Below are 18,142 nucleotides of genomic sequence, written 5' to 3' on the forward strand. Positions count from 1 at the left end.
TATAAAAGAAATAAATGCACTTAATGTAATAGGCAGGCAGGATAAGCTATGGTATTCTTTCTCTCTCCAAATGATATAGACTACAAATTTCAGAAGCCTACGGAAAAAGAGATTAAAATTAGGCCTATTAAATCAAGATTCATCATAAAAGGAGAGCAGTACAAGAACCTAAAAGATTTAGTTATTTTCTTCCACCAATCTTTACAATCAACAGCAATGTTGGCTACTATCAAATAGGTTTTGAAGATGCAAATAAACATCTAGAAAACTTCTTCGTGCTTCAGGGATGTTCAAAAATAATTATTCAACCAAAGAAAATGGCTGAGCAAAAAAAAAGTCCTCTCAGTTATCACTAAATTTCTGCTTACAGTCAACAAAAGTGAACTCTAGCAAATGTTTTATAGCATGTAAAATGACTCAATTCTGCATACAAATTTCAAATGAATAACTCAAGAACAATATTAGTTTAGATGATTATTAGCATCCTCAGTTCTCCTAATATTTATATCATAATTCTTTTTTTTTTTTTAAAGATTTTATTTATTTATTTGAGAGACAGAGAATGAGAGAGAAAGCACATGAGATGGGGGGAGGGTCAGAGGGAGAAGCAGACTCCCCGCCGAGCAGAGAGCCCGATGCGGGACTCGATCCAGGGACTCCAGGATCATGACCTGAGCCGAAGGCAGCCGCCCAACCAACTGAGCCACCCAGGCGCCCTATATCATAATTCTTATTCAGACAGAAATTCAGTCTTACCCTCAAGTCTCCTGTTCCAGGAAAGTATTCCCCATATTTATGGAATGATACAGTCATTACACGATCTGTCGTATAAAAAGCTTCTTCGACACCATCACCATGATGGATATCAATATCAATATATAAGACTCTCTGATGATACCTGAAAACAAAGCCATCAATTAACTTTTTAAAATGTTTTAAAAGATGAGAAGACCCACCATAGGTTCAGAAAACCTATTTTTGAACTCTTACATTTCACAATGTTTAATCCCCTTTCTTACTTTATTTCCAGCCTAAGAGACCATTCAAACATCTAAAGTCACAAGTTTGAGCCTTAGATCTTTAAGTCCTCCCTTTAGCCCCAATCTAGGTAAGAAAATGTATTTACTCTTCCTGTGGAATCTGTCCCGTTCTACGTGTTTTAAAAACATACTACATGTTTCTATATATTAACAACTGAAGATTATACAGTACTTACAGGATTACTTTAAAACATCTCTCTAGTAAATTTTCAATATTATAAAACAGTGGTTGGCAATTTATGGTGCAGAGCCCAAATCTGATCAATGGAGTCTTTTTGTAAAGCCTTGAGGTTAAGAATAGTTTTTACGTTTTTAAATCACTGAAAAGTAAAATTAAAACAAGAATATTTCATATGTGACAAGGGAAATGTAAATTTCAATGTCCATAAAAATAAAGTGTTACGGAAACATGGCCATGCTTATTTGTTTATAAATTAGCTATGGCTTGTTTTGTGCTTTCAACTGCAAAGTAGAGTAGTTGTGACAGAAACCACATCTGGTACTCTCATCCCTTCCTCGTGCTGCCTGGAGCACTACAAAAATGCTGTGATGCAGTTATAGCTTGCATGCGTTTTAAGAGCCACGTATATCACCATACTGTGACATCTTATTACCATATCAAAACAAGAGAAAAGGTAATGAACTTTGAATGTCACACTTATGGCATGGTGAACTGAGGATTATTGTTATTAAATTAAATGGCAGAGTTTTCTGTGTTTATTATGTAAAGATACCACCACTATGTTAAAAGAAAATAATATAAACTGACATTATCAAACTAAAAACTCATTAGAATATTCTCAACTCACAGGAAAGCACCATTCAGCAAAGTTAGGGGAAAAAAAAAAAAAAAGCAGAAGGTCTCATCATAGTAGACTTTCTTCACAAAAATAATAAAAAAGCTGTTAGCCAAATAAGTTTCTGAGTGGTTCTTAAGTGGCTTATCAATAGTCAATTAATTAAATCATGATTGATCATGCCAGTTAAAGATATATGTCTAGACAAATTAAGTTAAAACGTGTTTAAGGCTAAGCATGTGGGCAAGAACCACTTCTCAGAGACGAAAACACAAGAACCAAAATCAACAGTGAATTAAAAACCAAGGCAAATAATTTCAAGTGGTTTTCCTTGGCTCTCAATGAGTTAACTGAAACAGTTTAGTTGTTTATCTGAGGAGTCAAAACCAAATTTTAAATGATGGAAAAATAAGCCTCTATAAACAGTATGCACAGAATAACTACAGGCAAGAACATTTCTGATACCAAGAAAAAACGAAGTCACTGTACTCTGAAGTGGAATCTGCTAAGACATGTTACAACTGAAAATGGTTAAAAACAAAACAAAACAAAAAAACCTGGTAAATTTCCAAATTCCTAAGTCCCTCTATAGATCTCTCTCAAACTGCAGTCAAGGATAACCTTAAAACTAACTCCTTTAGTAAGTTAGATATAATTATACCCGTTAGTAGAGAACAAAGGCCATTCCATGTGGAAACTAGGCAATTGGCTAGACTCATTCAAGGGACAAATTTCCTTTAACGCAAGGTTTCAAATTTTGCCTTCAAAAGTTAAAACTTACAAAATGTTAGAACATAAACTTCCAGGGTCCTGTCATCTTTCATTAGTTGAAACTATAACTCAAATCTAAATCTCCAAACTACTTCTAGTCTTTTTAAAAAGGGTATTTAATGGGAGTTTTAAACATGTATATGCACTTCTCATTCTTATTAATCCAAGGAATGGGAAAATGTCCTGTATTTCTACAACCGTTTGTGATAAATCCATAGAAGACTCACCACTGAACTATTTTTAAGCTACTGTTTCTTTGATATTTTTTTAAAGGTTATAGATTTATATTGTTTTAATTAAAACTTTTTCATAAGAAAAATATCAACATAAATTAACTTACTTTAGTAATTCAAGGATGGCAAGTACAATATCATTAACGTAACAGAATCCTGATGCTTCTGATTTCTTGGCATGATGTAATCCTCCAGCCCAGTTAACAGCCATATCAGTTTGTTGTCGGTTTAACTTCACAGCCCCAGCTAAAAGACAAGACAGGGTAGTCTTCGAAAGTGTTTAAAATAAAAAAATTAATACAACTACACAAAAGCCCTATAGGAAAGAGTATGCCATGTGTAAGTAAAGGAGTTTAAAATTACAAAAAGGTAAGGATCATTGTCTGGGACACTGACAACAGTTTTTCCTTAGATAAATATTATCCTATAGATGTGATCTGATTAATTAAGAGTATTTATGGAAAGTGGTAGCTAGAAGAGAGAGGGGAGAAATTCCTAAGTGAAAATACAACTGAAGTAAGAAACAAAAAGTTCAAGTCATTATGCTCATAAAGCATGGGGTTTATTTATTTTTTAAAGAAAGAAGGTAACTACTTTTATTATTTTTTTAAAAGTAAGCTCTATGCCCAATGTGGGACCTAACCTCATGACTCCTAGATCAAGTCACATGCTCTACCAACTGAGCCCGTCAGGTGCCCCAAACATGTGGATTTTTAAAGACAATTGTACTACTATAAACATACAGACTACTTTTTGTTATCAAAATCCAATACCACTAAAAACATTTGCTTTAAACAAATAACCCAAAAGTTACATACCAGGTTTAAATCAATTTTTAGATCTGAATCAAGACACTTACCAACTGAGCCACCAGTTGAAAGCTGACAAAACTCAAAGAGTCCATCAAACACTGGACAATCCTCTCCAACATTAACTGTGAAAGATGGATTTCAGTTAGAATCCATTCTATGAATTAATGAAAGGTTTTCTTTCAAAAACTATTTCTTACAAATACTTTTTTATTTGATGCAATCATAGAACACACATTATAGAAGAAATCTACACTTTGCTATTTAAAAATACAATTTATCATTTTATCCAAGGTAATTAAAAATGTTATATATGAAACACCACCACCAAATCTTACCAGGATTATTTATAGAATAATCTCTGCTCTATTACTAAAAAAATCGCCATCAAAATATAAAAGGCATTTCATTTATTTAATTAAAACATGCACTTAAATTTCAGGCATTTCTCCTTTCACATACTATAAATTAATCAGGATTCTAAAAAATTTAAGCAACTTTAATTCCTTTATGATTTACTTTCTCTAAAACTTCTTAAATGCACAGAACATCCATTAACTTTGAAATGTATTTTAGTGAGTACTAAAAAGATAAAGCAGCTAGTTGCCTACCCAATCTTAAAGGATGGTAGGAATTAACTAGGTTCATTAACAGCCAAGACATACAAGGAAGGGGTATATAAAGCACAAGGAAACGACACATACAGATACAGACACATTGCAATATATTTAGTTCCTTAGTACTAACAGGATAAAAGGGACATATTATGTACATGACTCATTCTCAGCCTCTTCCCACCCCCCAAATTATTACCATAGCTTTGTATACCCATAATTTATTAGCACTACACTGAATGGCTTTTAGTTTCTTACCACTCAGATATAATCATAATCTTAATATAATTCAGTATAACGTATTAAATCAATCCTGTTAATTCATTTGCCCTATCTACCCATAACTTTTAATCTAAGCCTGAATCTCCATCAAAAAAACAGGGTAATACATTCTATTTACATTATAGCATTTTATTGAGTAAATGAAATAATCTATAGTAGAAATGTATACAAAATTCTATAAATGTTATGTCTAGCAACTACACTAATTTAGTATTACTGAAATTGTTCTTTTTTAAAAAATCATCACTGAAGACTACAGAAGTCTACAGAACAGTAACACTGATGAGAATGAACTTCAGTACCAAGCTTTAAAAAAAAACTGTTCCAATCATTTTATGAGGACATTTTGCATTCCTTTTTCAAGCCAACCAACTGCTAACAATAAAATACTTTTTATCTATATAAAAGAGAAAACTATATAGAAGAAAATCAAAAGCTTCAGTAACAAAGGGAAGAAACAGATTATATATTACAATCCATATTAACTAAAGCACACAAATAGAAGATAAGAAATATAGATACCAGGCTAAGGCCAACCAAAGTATAATCACTTTAAAAAAAAAAAAAAAAAGCAGGGGAGTAAGGTCTCCCCACCAATATCCAATATCCCAAAGTTAACAAGGGACCAAAACAAAGAGTAGAGGAACATCCAACAGCTCTTTGGCAGTCTGGCAGACCAATAGGCTTCAGGTAGATTTTTTTTTTTTTTAAAGATTTTATTTGACAGAGACACAGCAAGAGAGGGAACACAAGCAGGGGGAGTGGGAGAGAGAGAAGCAGGCTTCCCACTGAGCAGGGAGCCCGATGCAGAGTGAGATCCCAGGACCCCGGGATCATGACGCGAGCCAAAGGCAGACGCTTAACAACTGAGCCACCCAGGCGCCCCTAGATTTTGTTTTTTAAAGATTTTATTTCTTTATTTGAGAGAGAGAGTTGGGGCGGGGGGAGAGGGAGAGAGAAAATCTCAAGTTGACTCTGTGCTGAGTGCGGAGCCTACCTCAGGGCTTGATCTCAAGATCCTGAGATCAGGACCTAAGCTGAAATCAGGCGTCAGACGCTTTACCAACTGAGCCACCCAGGAGCCCCTGTTTTTATTTATTTATTTATTTTAATTTAAAATAGCTTTCTGGGTCGCCTGGGTGGCTCAGTTGGTTAAGTGTCTGCCTTCAGCTCAGGTCACGATCCCAGGACCCTGAGAACAAGCCCTGCATCAGGCTTCCTGCTCAGCAGGGAGTCTGCTTCTCCTTCTCCCTCTGCCTGCTGCTTCCCCTGCTTGTGCTCTCTCTCTTCTCCGTCAAATAAATAAAATCTTTAAAATTTTTTTTAAATAAAGTAGCTTTGCTAATATTTTTACATTGACTTTTCAAACCAATAATTACTTTAAAAAAGTATTTTAGATCAGGCAGTATACCTAGATTTGGGTAACTCTAATGATAAGCTTCTAAGAATACTCGTTTATACTTATCAATAGTAATATATACTTTTAACACAGAAACGTACATCTCTGCATCTGCTTACTATACTCAGACATGTTATCTGGTCTTATTGAACGTAGAAATTTGATGTACTCATCACTGTGGTATTTTGTCATTTCTTCAGCAGTGGCTTTATGGGGCCTCTGTGAAGAAAAACAAATGTCAGAATTGTGGAACTACAACTGGTTATATCAGAGTCATCAAACACAAAGTATACAATTTCCCCTAATAGTCCTCTCAAAAGAACTAGGTCTGCCAGAACAAAAGAAATTCCAAAGCTAATCCAAATTTATACATGTGTGTTTTAGAAAACAGTAATCAATTCCAAAGCTAATTCCTACTCCTTTAAAAGCATTAGACAGGTATGACCCCAACTATATATTAATTCCCAACTACATGTTAATTACTCCTTTTATTTTAGTGGAAATGGGTCAATGCTTATAAAGTTGAATCTGTGTTCAGAAACTCTACTTTCTCTCATTTTCCATCATAAACCTGTTCTATAACCAGTGAGAATGAGACTCATTTTCAGTTATAAGTCTTTGTTCATGATCTCTCTTCCTTTCCTTTGCCTATCCTTTGCCTTGTTCCCAAGAGCTCAATTTCATTCACACACTTCTCCCAAAAGGCTTCCAGGAAGACCTATCCAACTCCTCTTCTGTAACTGTTTATATTTGAAAGAAAGTAACTCATAGACACCCAATATTGCTTACTGCTTCAAGTCTCTGTTCTCCTCAAACAGGCAAGAATTGTTGTGTCTTGCATTTGTTTATATATACTTCCATCAGTGCAAAAACATTTAAGGCGGTTGTATCCTAAATGTTAGCTGTACTGTGCATGTCCACTAACACATTGTTCCATACGCCAATTAGTATTTGTAGAATTTTGTATATAGTTCTTTTGTAATAGTCCCAGGTCAACCACTACTGTAACAATGATATTTAGTACGCTACACTGAGTTGTTCTCCGGAATGTAAAAAGGTAGGGTACGAGAAACTTAAGAAATGGTTGAGGAAGAGGGACAAGAGAGGTCATAGCTCCCACACTCTCAGTTTTCTCTGAACAATCAAACAAAAAGAGGATTTTCTGTTTTCTTCCAGGCCTTTTCATCTGCTAAATGCACTTCAAAGGGAATAATCATTTCAAAGCAGATTAAGGAAAAAAAAAAAATCACTGCTATTTATCAAAAGGTATACTCACATATATTTCCATTTTTCTATATAAGCCATAATTTAGCAGCAAGTTATGGGTCATGCGGATTCTATGAGGTTTCATGGGATGACCCTGTCCATAATAATAATTTCCAATATCACCTAAAATAGAAAAAAGACAAACTGAATATAGACAAGAAAGTCTTCACAATCTAAGTTTATGTATGTTCATCATTAGAAGGCACTTACCACCTAAACAAGATTTAAAACCTTAAATGATTTTAGATTTTTCAACTTTCAAACTGTATTAGAAAACCAAGATACTGTGTACACGTTTACATGTGATAACTCCATTTACCAAAGTTTTGGATTAGCCCTAATAAAATACTCCATACTCACAAAAGTTTTACTTACTTATATTGATAATTATTTTCCATATTTACAGGCAAATTCAGATGCCTAAATTCTGAGTTTCACTGTTATTATTTAAAAATTTTACAGCAAATATTGCTTCTTGAATATTTACTGGCATCCCAGAAATTCTTTATAGTTGGAATTATGGGGGTTAAAACGTTCTACACATCCATCACAGTCTATAAGAGAAAATTTTTGGTAAATGAAACTTAGATCCTAAATAGAGTTTTGCTCTGGTAAGACATACTCATGACATGTTTTAAGATAGTAAGGATATTTTGTCTCATTCTTCATGATTAGAAGTTGTAACTGCCAGCCTAACTTTCTATGACATCTTGTATTACCAGAGTCTTAAACCAAATTTTCATCTACTGTGAAATCAACACTTTTAGGTAAAGACCCAGTATTTTTATAATAAAGTAAAATTAAGAAAACCCCTAGAAATATACTATTTTTTTAAATGTAACAAACACTTTTTGCAACAGCCTGTATTAAATTAGGAATTACTTTTAGTATCAATTCTAGTCTTTAAATAAGTAATTCCAAAATTTTACTAGGACAGTCAAGCTAATTTTAACGGCTTGAAGTTAATCATTTCAACACAGGTTTATATAAAAGTGAGGGATTAAGAATTCCATCTCCCCACCTTCAGGATCAAAAAAATCTTTCAAAATCCTGCCTAAATACACATTTTTTTTTAAGAGAAACTGAGAACTCAAAAACTTGTGTTTCTCTCTCTTTCATATATTTGATAAATGTCTAGGATGAACATTCCTACTTCATAACAGGCCTATTTTATAACCTCCCTATTTCTAAATACCACTACTGCTTGATTTTGTTGGTATACCACTAATTTACTTAATTCTTCATTTCTAACACAAAATCTCTTCTGAAAACAATTAATATATACACAGTCATTTTAAGGGAAAACCACCTTTCTTAAAACAACAAGGCTAAGACAATACAGACAAGTAGCTAAGCAGAGCTATGGGGGTGTGCAATTCCTCTGCATTTATCACAATTCAGAGGCAATGCATGAAATAAACTACCTTTATAAGGATCGGCTGTAAAGCTCATCTCTACATGGCTGGCACTACAGAGTTCCTTGAAAGCAGCCTGGTCTCAAATTCTTTAAGGTATGGAAGGCCCACTAGAATTACAAGGCATCTTGTACCCAAGTTAATGCAAGGGAGGTATTTCTAAGTTATTACCACTACCAGAAGAAATCACGAGAGTTGGAATAAAGAAACTAGTCCTTACAGAACTTCCAAATGCCTCTGTGTAAGATTTACTAACATGAAATGTCTCTAACATCTATCACATTTTAAGATCAAATATTCTAGTTATAGACCTACTGAGAATCCAGTGGGAAGTCACAAATAATACAACAGGAAAGATGTCAATCTACAGAAGGGAGACTACAGTTACAATTTCTCAGCAAGCCTGTTTTTAAAAAAGAAATGACGATAGCAGTAATTAACATTTTTTTTCCTGAGGAAAGAAACTGTTTAACATGCATTTGCAATAAATTTACATATATTTTGCTGGACGTACAAATACTTATCAGCAATTCCCATGTATCACTCAGATAGGTCTTTTTCTTTTTTATTATGTTCTGTTAATCACCATACATCATTAGTTTTTGATGTAGTGTTCCATGATTCATTGTTTGCGTATAACACCCAGCGTTCCATTCAGAATGTGCCCTCTTTAATACCCATCACCAGGCTAACCCATCTCCCCACCCCCCTCCCCTCAAGAACCCTCAGTTTGTTTCTCAGAGTCCATAGTCTCTCATGGTTCGTCTCCCCCTCCGATTCCCCCCCTTCATTTCTCCCTTCCTACTATCTCCTTTTTTTTTAAACATATAATGTATAGTAATTAACATTTATTGAGTGTTCACTAGGAGGTACTATTCTAAGCACTTCACATGTATTATCTGTTAATCTTCTCAATTAACCCTATGATGTAGGTACTATTACTACTGTTCCTATAGTCAAGAAAGGTGAGATGCAGCTGAATCAGGTGACACTGCCAAAGTAACCCAACTAGCAAGCCAGAGGAGCTAGATTCAAATACGCAGAGCAATGCAGATAATCTTAAGCAGTAGCTACCCAGAAAGCAATGGCATTTTCAGTCACTAGAAAAAAACAGTAGGGGAAAGCCTGGAAAGAAAAGGATATATGTAATACAAATATTTTAATAAGGGCTTAGGATCTTTGTTAATTTAGAGAAAATGAATGTAAGAAACTACCTATCCAATTCATCAAAGTAACACTTCTTTTTTAAACCAATTGGGTCCTCAAATTTTGTATGAATACATATAGCTTTCAACAAGTTTCTCTGCTACAATTTAGGGGTCCCATCAAAAATATGTTCACTTCCTAAATGACACAAGGGGAGCTAAGCCAAAGATAAGTGCCATTTCGTTTACTAAGAATTCCTCCAAAATGTAAGGAGGTTATAAAAGAAACACTGCCCAACACTTTCGGGCTTAATCCCATATCTCAAAATTCTCTACAAGGTTGCTTTGTAGCCATCCACTTTTTATTAAACATAAAATGTCTTTTCTTAGTTTAAGAACCTACAAATTCCATTCATGATTTAAATGGTTAGTAACATAACTTGGGCATTTTAAATGTTATCTTGAGTTTTATCAAAATACACAAAAATGCATTACAAATGAAGCAAACATCCAGAAAAATTAGTGCAAGGTGGTTCCTTGAATACAACAAACTTTGTCAATGTGAAGAAATTACCATAAAGAATTAGTTATCTGCAAAATTTTAGAAATTGCTCACTCTTCAAAAGAAGCTATCAGAATGAAATGGCTACTAAGGTCTACACTCTCTTATCCAAAGTACTTGGGGACTGGATGTATTTCAGATTTTTGTTTTTCAGGTTTTATAAATGTAGTATGTTACATCTGCTCTATATTATGTGATACCCTGGGGTCTGTACAGCATTCTATAATCAAACATTAATATTTTTTGCAGCAAAAATGTGTGAATATTCACAGTAAGCATAATAAAGATTATAAATATTAATTCAGATTAAGCTTTTCATTCCAAATGAGTTACAGATTTTTCTTCCCATTTTCACATAACTTTGAATTTTAAGATTATAAAATGTACCTTTACCCCTAAAGATAAGCACGCTATAAAAATTATCCAGAAAAACAAAAAAACCAAAGGAAGCAAGAAAAAGCCATAGTATTATTTTCACCTTCCACACACTACTGACTTAGTCCACTACTAGCTTAAACACTCTGGACACTGGCTTCCATAATACCACTGTCCTGGACTGTATTCCTACCCCATAGCCACTCTGCACCAACCTTTAAATATCAGGAGTTTCTCATGTTCATTCATTCATTTAACAAATTAAGAGCCTACCATGTGCTATGCACTATTCTAGGTGCTTGGATAAGTCAGTGAACAAGAGTGATGTCCTAAAAATCCTCTCAGCAATAAATCACCTAACTGTTCAATCTAGAAAATTAGGAGTCGTCCATCCTTCATTCTGTACCACCATCAACCAGTTCCAGCCCCATTTCTAATCCATCAACAAGTTCTACTTGTTGTACTCCCAAAACCTCTCTTAAATGTGTCCATTTCTGTCAGCCAAAACCACTATATTTTATGTGGACCAACATGCATTCAATTCTTGCTTTCAGTATTCATTCATCACTCTTCACCATCCTTTCTTCACCTGAGTTCTATTTAAAAATCCTTCAGTGCTTTTCTACTCCCTGAACCAAGTTCAAATCTCTTACTACAAAGTTTTTGTGGTCTGGCCCTTTACTACCTAGCCTGGCATCACATTATTCCCCCATGTCTTCCTTTTTGTTTAGTGTGCCAAATCCTAACTACGTGGCCTTTGCAGTTTGCAGTATCTTACAGGAAAACTTTTTTTTCTTTAAGATTTTATTTATTTATTTGACAGACAGAGAGCAGAAGTAGGCAGAGAGGCAGGCAGAGGGAGAGGGAGAAGCAGGTTCTCATTGAGCAGGAAGCCCGACGCGGGGCTCGATCCCAGCACCCCGGGATCATGACCTGAGCCGAACAGCCGCTTAACCAACTGAGCCACCCAGGCGCCACTACAGGAAAACTCTTTTAAGGCTGGCCCATTCTCTTCCTTCAGGCCTTCCTTGTCTTGAGTACGCTACAAACGTCCCCACTCTTACGATCTAGCATACGGTTTATTTCGTTCTTCGGACTTAATCTTTTGTCTACCTGGCACACAGTAGGGACTTTAAGCCCATTTGATATTTCTACACCCAAAGTTGATTTCATGAACAAGTATAAACCAACCGTTATTAGAGAGGAATGAGACTTATTAACCAGTGCAAACATCCTTATACTTTAACTTTTTTTTTTTTTTTTTTTAAAGATTTCATTTATTTGAGAGATAGAGCAAGAAAGCATGAGCAGGGGGTAGGGGAGAGGGAGAAGCAGACTCTCCACTGAGCAGGGAGCCCAATGTGGGGCTCGATCCCAGGACCCATGACCTGAGCCGCAAGGCAACCAGCTGAGCCACCCAGGCGCCCTTTTATACTTTAACTTCTAAATCTGATCTGTTTCAATGCTATCATCATTCCCTAAGAGATTACCAGTTCCAACCATTTCCTTAAGTATTTGTCAACTGAGTAATTTACATGCTTTTGTTAGGAAAAAGAAAAAATTACTTAATACGTTTTCTTTTGGTATCTGTGGAAAGAGTTCCACTCTTGTGTCACCAAAAGAAAGAAGAAAAATCGTGTTAGGTGCGAGGTACTGACCTCTTCTTGGACCTTAAAACAAGTCAGTGTGATAAAGGATAAGGAGTGTATCAAACAGGGATACTAATCTATTTTCATCTGTAAAACAGACAAAATGCCACTGATCCTGCCTGTCTGTAACTCAGAGTGGTTGTAAGCAGCAGAGAATGTTATATGAAAGTGCTCTATCCATAAAAATAAGGCACTAATCATTTATTCACCAAAAATTAAAAAAACCTTTAATTTTTATTTAGATGGTAGAGATTAGACATAAGCAAAACAGATTCTGTCCTCATGAAGCTTATATTCTAGTGAGGAGGAGAAAATTTAGGTGCTAGAAATAGGATAACAGTACAAGTGATAAGGAGAAAAGCAGTAAGGAGGATTAAGGCAATAGGAAAAAAGGCTGATGAGGTGAAATCTGAAGGAAATGAATAATAAAGAATAGCTGGGGAAGAGTATAAGAAAAGCTGTCTTATTGGAGCATTACACCCTACTATGTTTAAACAATGATGTGCAATTAAGACTACTGGTATTCACGGTGGCACCTCGGTGACTCAGTCAGTTAAGGGTCAACTCTTGATTTCGGCTCAGGTCATGATCTCAGGGTCGTGTGATCGAGCCCTGCATCAGGCTCTGTGCTCACTGCGGAGTCTGCTTGTCCCTCTCCCTCTGCTCCTTCCGCCCCACTCGCTGGCTCTCTCTCTCAAATAAATAAATAAAATCTTGAAAAAAAAAAGACTACTGATATTTATGAACTGCTGCTATAATTCATTCAGCACTCTGATTTGCTGATTACCTATTTTGGAAGAAATGATTACCTATTTTATGGATAATATTTATATTACAGCTAAGAACCCATGCAATTTATTACAGGCTATCTACCAAAAAGACTTTGGCACCACTGTTGCAAATAAAGGTCTAAGAATATCTGTCAATTAGTTGGCTGCCAAATAAATTCTTATAATCTCCTAGAGTAAACTACGAGTATACTGGGAGGCATGATCTTTGTAACTTTTATATTCTATCTTTGTATAGTGTTAAGTGCTTTTAGCTGAACCACTTGTCTCCAAACATTTTGATGCACTCTATCAAAAGAGGAAAAAACAGAGCATAGAGCAGTATCTATACAATTATGTAAATTATGTTTATATACAACCCTATTATATTGTATACATTGTAAAACAGGCACCAAATGTGATTGGCCTAAAGCCTAATTCAAAACAAAGTACACTTAATATTTCTAAAGTATTATAAATTCTTTCTTTTTTTATTAAAGATTTTATTTATTTATTTGAAACAGAATGAGAGAAAGAGAGAGAGAGAGAGCACATGAGAGGGGGGAGGGTCAGAGGGAGAAGCAGACTCGGTGCTGAGCAGGGAGCCAGATGGGGGACTCATCCAGGGACTCCAGGATCATGACCTGAGCCGAAGGCAGTCGCCCAACCAACTGAGCCACCCAGGCGCCCCAAATTATTTTTTTTTAATAAAGATTTTATTTATTTATTTACATGAGAGAGAGAGCACGCGCGCACAGAAGCAAGGTAAAGGGCAGAGGGAGAGAGCATCTCCAGCAGACTCTGTGCTAAGCATGAAGCCCAATGTAGGGCTCCATCTCAAGACCCTGAGATCATGACCTGGGCTGAAATCAAGAGTCTTAACACTTAAATGACTGCTCCACCCAGGCGCCCCCTAGGTAAAGTATTACAATTTTGAGTATTGTAATACCAGACTAACAGTTGGTTTGCTAATTACATTTAAGTACAGAAACCACATCATTTCAAAGTCAGAAGGGATCTCAGCCACTAGGTCTATCATTTTACAGAGTATCGATAATCGTGCAATACATACAAGATGACAAAGATTTAGAATTAAGTTTTTGAAAACTTTGGACTATGGGTCAATATCTATAGTAAGAAAAGTGAACTTCTCTTACTTTCCTCAAAGATTTAAGGATACCTCCCTCATCCATCAGTGCCTGAGGGTTTAGCTGAAACCAGCATTCCAGTCATCTAAAGGGTTTAATACTGAACACTGTAAAGCATACAGAAAAAAATACATGTCTTTAGAAATTCCTTTCATTTGCTAGATACTCTCTGTTGTCAAGAGTGTGCCTAATGGTCCCACTAAGCCTAAAGGTAGGTTTCCTATGATTATAGAATCCACTACTTCATCCCTGTATTCATCTTTCTTTCTTCTACTTTATCAAGTTAAAACGAGGTAACTTAGGCTAGCAGATTTTTAATTCCAATCCAATCCATACTGTATACCTTCAAATCTCCCAATTCTTTGGTGCAGCAGCTGCTTTACTTGCATCTTCTTTTCTCCCCCCAAAAGAAAAAAATACCGCTACCCTTTTAAGCTGACAAAATAGGGTTTTTTTAAATAATGAAAAAGTAAGCTTTTGGAATTGTTGAAAGTTTAGTATACTAATAATTAGCACAATGATACCCAACCCGTTTAATAATTTCTACAAAACAGTTTTATTAGCCCCCCCAAACCCAAAGAATATTTCCAAATGAAAGCAAATAAAAATTCCATTCTGAAAATGAGGCATGAGCCTTAGACAAAAGGCATATAACCTAATGAGAGATTTCCAAATGATCAGTTATACACTGTGTTGGCCTTAAGTAAAGCAGTTGAATGGTCTATAGTAAAGTATTAAGCAACAATCATGGGACTTGACTATTCCCACTCCACCTACCAAGTCCGCGTCCTGCCCTGGACTTGACTTTTCCCACTCCACCTACCAAGTCCGCGTCCTGCCCTGGACATCCCACTCCTCAGCAAAGGCTCCTTATAAAAGGGCCCAGAAACAGCTGTTCATAAAACTGCTACTTAAGGGTATCTCCCAGTTCTACAATTCAAGTCCGGTGACACGAAGTTACAAGCTGCTTACTTCTTCAGAGCCTATCACTGTCAATAGCAACTAAGAGCTGCAGGAAGAGTCTTAGCACCAGTTTCCCCAACTTTTTAAACCTTTTACCCCAACTCCTGACAAGAACAAATCTCTAAACCCTAGGAACAATATCATTTTAAAAATTAACTCACAAACACGGTTATTTATTTTCCAATTTGATCAGGGAATGCAGGGCTTGGGTTTTACCACTGTCTCAAAATATGCATGAAAACTTAAAGAATGATTTTAACAAATACAATCCATAAATGTACTCCTACCTTTACTCCTCCAGGATGCCATAATTTCGATTTGTATTACACATATATGTAGTGCTCTCAAAAAATGTTTTTAAAATACAGCTGTTAACTATTTAGTACTAGCCATCAAATATCAAACAACTTAGATTTCTTATTTATGATTTTAAGTTTTTCCACAAATGACACAGGTGGTCATTTTATATCCTCAAGCATTAAAAGATTCATTTTTGCTAACTGAAGTAATATGGTATGGTCATTTTCAAATTAAAATCAGATTTATTCTGATTCTAGACCTCTTAGGTCTTTCCACCTCTTTAAGATTTTGTAATATACACATAATACAACATATACAGGAAACAACTTCCAAGATTTGTATTGCTTCAGACCGATCAAGGACTTACTTGCAGGTCATTGAGTCTAGCTTCTTTGTAAAATTTTCGAAATCCTTTTCTGGAGAGTAACCCAGTAGAAATATTTACCAAATGAACGTCTTTGTGAAATCTGCAAAACAGGTTACTACTCCATCTCCACAGGAAACAGGATTCAAGAGATTTAATGTTACTGCTCAAATTTCAAATCAGAGAACCCCTAGAATTATCTGACTTTCATAATTTACTGCACCGCAAGCTCAAGCTTACCTGATTATTTAGTACTTCTGCATTACTCCTCCAAGTTTTCCTACACCAAAACTCCCAACACCTAGAAACAGCTTTCGCAAGCAAGATGCCAATGCTCTCCTAAACCTCCCAAGCAGGGTGTATTTCCTGATCGAACAAAGAGCAACAAAGAAGTGGGTGGTAACCGCCTCTCACGGAGACAAGCCAGAACCCATCTAGTCTGATCTACAACAGAAGCAGTAACACCTCCACGTTTCCCTAACACCGTCACATTTCCCGCTAAGACTGACTACCTCAAACTCGAAAACCCCAATTTTTATCGAGGAAGTGAAGCCTTTTCATTTAAATCCTGAGAAAGTGGCGCTCAAACAACCCGGCGAACAAAGGAGAGGGATGGAGCCCAGGCGAAACGGCAGAGTCAGTGTGTCCCAAGGAGGACGTGAGTCCCCACCCTTAGTAACTCCTTGCCAGCCCCGACCCGGTCGAGGGGTCCAGGCTAAAGCTTGGAGATGGAGAAAGGAGCAGACGCAGCGGACCAGCCCGAGACAAGAGAGGAAGGGAGAGGCGGGGCGGGAGCGAGCGGTGACGGAGGAAGGGCGGGGGAGAGACGGGGCCTGGGGGCGGGGCTCTAGCGGGCGCCGGGCTTTGTGTGAAGTCCGGGCCGGGGTAGATTTCGACCCGGGGGGAGGGGTCAGTGCCGGAGCAGAGGACCCCCACACCTCCGCCCCCGCAAGTGGCGAGCAGGAGAAGAGAGAGGGCAAGCCATCCCCTTAGCCGCCTCCACTTGGATGGGGTAGGCCGGCATCGTCCCACAGGCGGCTGCCTTCGGGACGGCGGACCCTACTGCCGGAGGAAGAGCGGCAGGAGAAAAGGGGGCGTCCACCTGGCCCCCCCCTCGGGGGCCGCTCGCAGCGGAGGGGCTCCCCCTGACGGCGTCGGGTCGGGAATGGGTTAAGATGCGCCCAGACGTCGGTCCCTCCTCCTTCCCACCCCTCAGCACCCGCGCCCGCTCGCGTCGGCGGCTGTGGGACCCGGCGCGGCTCAGGGCCTGGTTCCCCAGCCCTGCCCACCCACCCACCCTCCTGCCAGCCGGGCCTCTCACCATCGTAATAGTAGCAGACTTTCTTCTTGCCGCCTCCTTGACTGTACGCCATGGGCTCCCCGGCCACCGCCGCCTCCGGGCTCCGGCTCCTCCTCCTGCTGAAGCTGCTGCTGGTGCCGCCGCGGCTCGGCGGGGAGAGAAAAGGGCTGGGGCGAAGGTGGGGGTGCAGTCCCGCAAGGAACGGCTGGCCGGAGGGAGGAGAGGAAGGGACGCCGGGAGGACTCGGTACCGCCCGGCCGAGGGGCCGAGAGCGCGGAGCGGGGGGTGGCAGCGGCGCCAACTCGCGACACTGGGGAGGGGGAGGGGGCAACCAAACCACCTCCGGAGGCCGAGGGGAGGTGGGACGTGTCCACTGTGGCCTTCACGGGGGAGAAAGGGGTCCGACTAGAAAAAGAGGTCTCTTCAGTCTTGAGATAAGAGGCCTTCTGCTGATAACCAACTTGCAGAGGGCGACGCCAAATGCAGTCGTGAAACGAAAAAAAAAGTCACGCTGTCGCTCCGCAAGTAGATAAAAGGAATGCGGAGCCGGGTGAGCGCTCCCCCCTTCGGATCTTCGCGCAGTGGTTGCGCCTATCCGGAGTCTGCGCAGTCGCGTCTTCCCAACCGTAGCCTTGGCCGCCTAGACCCCCTCCGCGTCGTCCCACGCCGCTCCCCTCCCCCACTGTCGCGAAGCTCCCGCCCGAGCGGACCACGTGCCGCGAACCGGGCGGGGAGAGACCACTCTTGCACCCCTTCCGGCCTCCTTGAACACGCCACGCTGCAGCCCGGGGTCCCTGGGCCGGGTCGCTTCAGGTTCCTAGTTTGTTCATTTGTTCTTTCATTTTTTTTGCTGATAATTGCCCCGAGGTTCTGACCTGTTAAGGGGAGCTATTACGGACGATAAATTGTAGAGTCCACTGCCTGGGTTTGAATGAGTATTTGT

The 18,142-nt window shown here is 38.4% G+C and overlaps 1 protein-coding gene across 3 annotated transcripts in view; it reads right to left on the reverse strand.

Annotated features, from left to right (window-relative positions):
* The window catches only part of HDAC2 (histone deacetylase 2), a 29,936-nt gene extending 12,406 nt beyond the window's left edge, over positions 1 to 17,530 (reverse strand). Inside the window, exons 1-7 of one of the 3 annotated variants that reach the window (XM_025864454.2) lie at positions 17,221 to 17,431; positions 16,140 to 16,265; positions 7,222 to 7,334; positions 6,047 to 6,164; positions 3,701 to 3,775; positions 2,949 to 3,087; positions 757 to 898 (exon numbers count right to left, since the gene is read on the reverse strand). In XM_025864454.2, the coding sequence (XP_025720239.1) occupies positions 757 to 898; positions 2,949 to 3,087; positions 3,701 to 3,775; positions 6,047 to 6,164; positions 7,222 to 7,296 (549 nt within the window). In that variant the 5' untranslated portion in view covers positions 7,297 to 7,334; positions 16,140 to 16,265; positions 17,221 to 17,431. Of the gene's footprint in view, positions 1 to 756; positions 899 to 2,948; positions 3,088 to 3,700; positions 3,776 to 6,046; positions 6,165 to 7,221; positions 7,335 to 8,937; positions 8,957 to 16,139; positions 16,266 to 17,220 lie in introns of those variants that run through there. The other 2 variants (XM_025864449.2, XM_025864464.2) reach the window with 2 other exon arrangements.
* Between the last annotated feature and the right edge of the window lie 612 nt (positions 17,531 to 18,142).

This window comes from Callorhinus ursinus, unplaced genomic scaffold (genome assembly GCF_003265705.2).
Source record: "Callorhinus ursinus isolate GAN/ISIS: 27379988/994484 unplaced genomic scaffold, GSC_fseal_2.0 scaffold6, whole genome shotgun sequence".
NCBI lineage: Eukaryota > Metazoa > Chordata > Mammalia > Carnivora > Otariidae > Callorhinus > Callorhinus ursinus.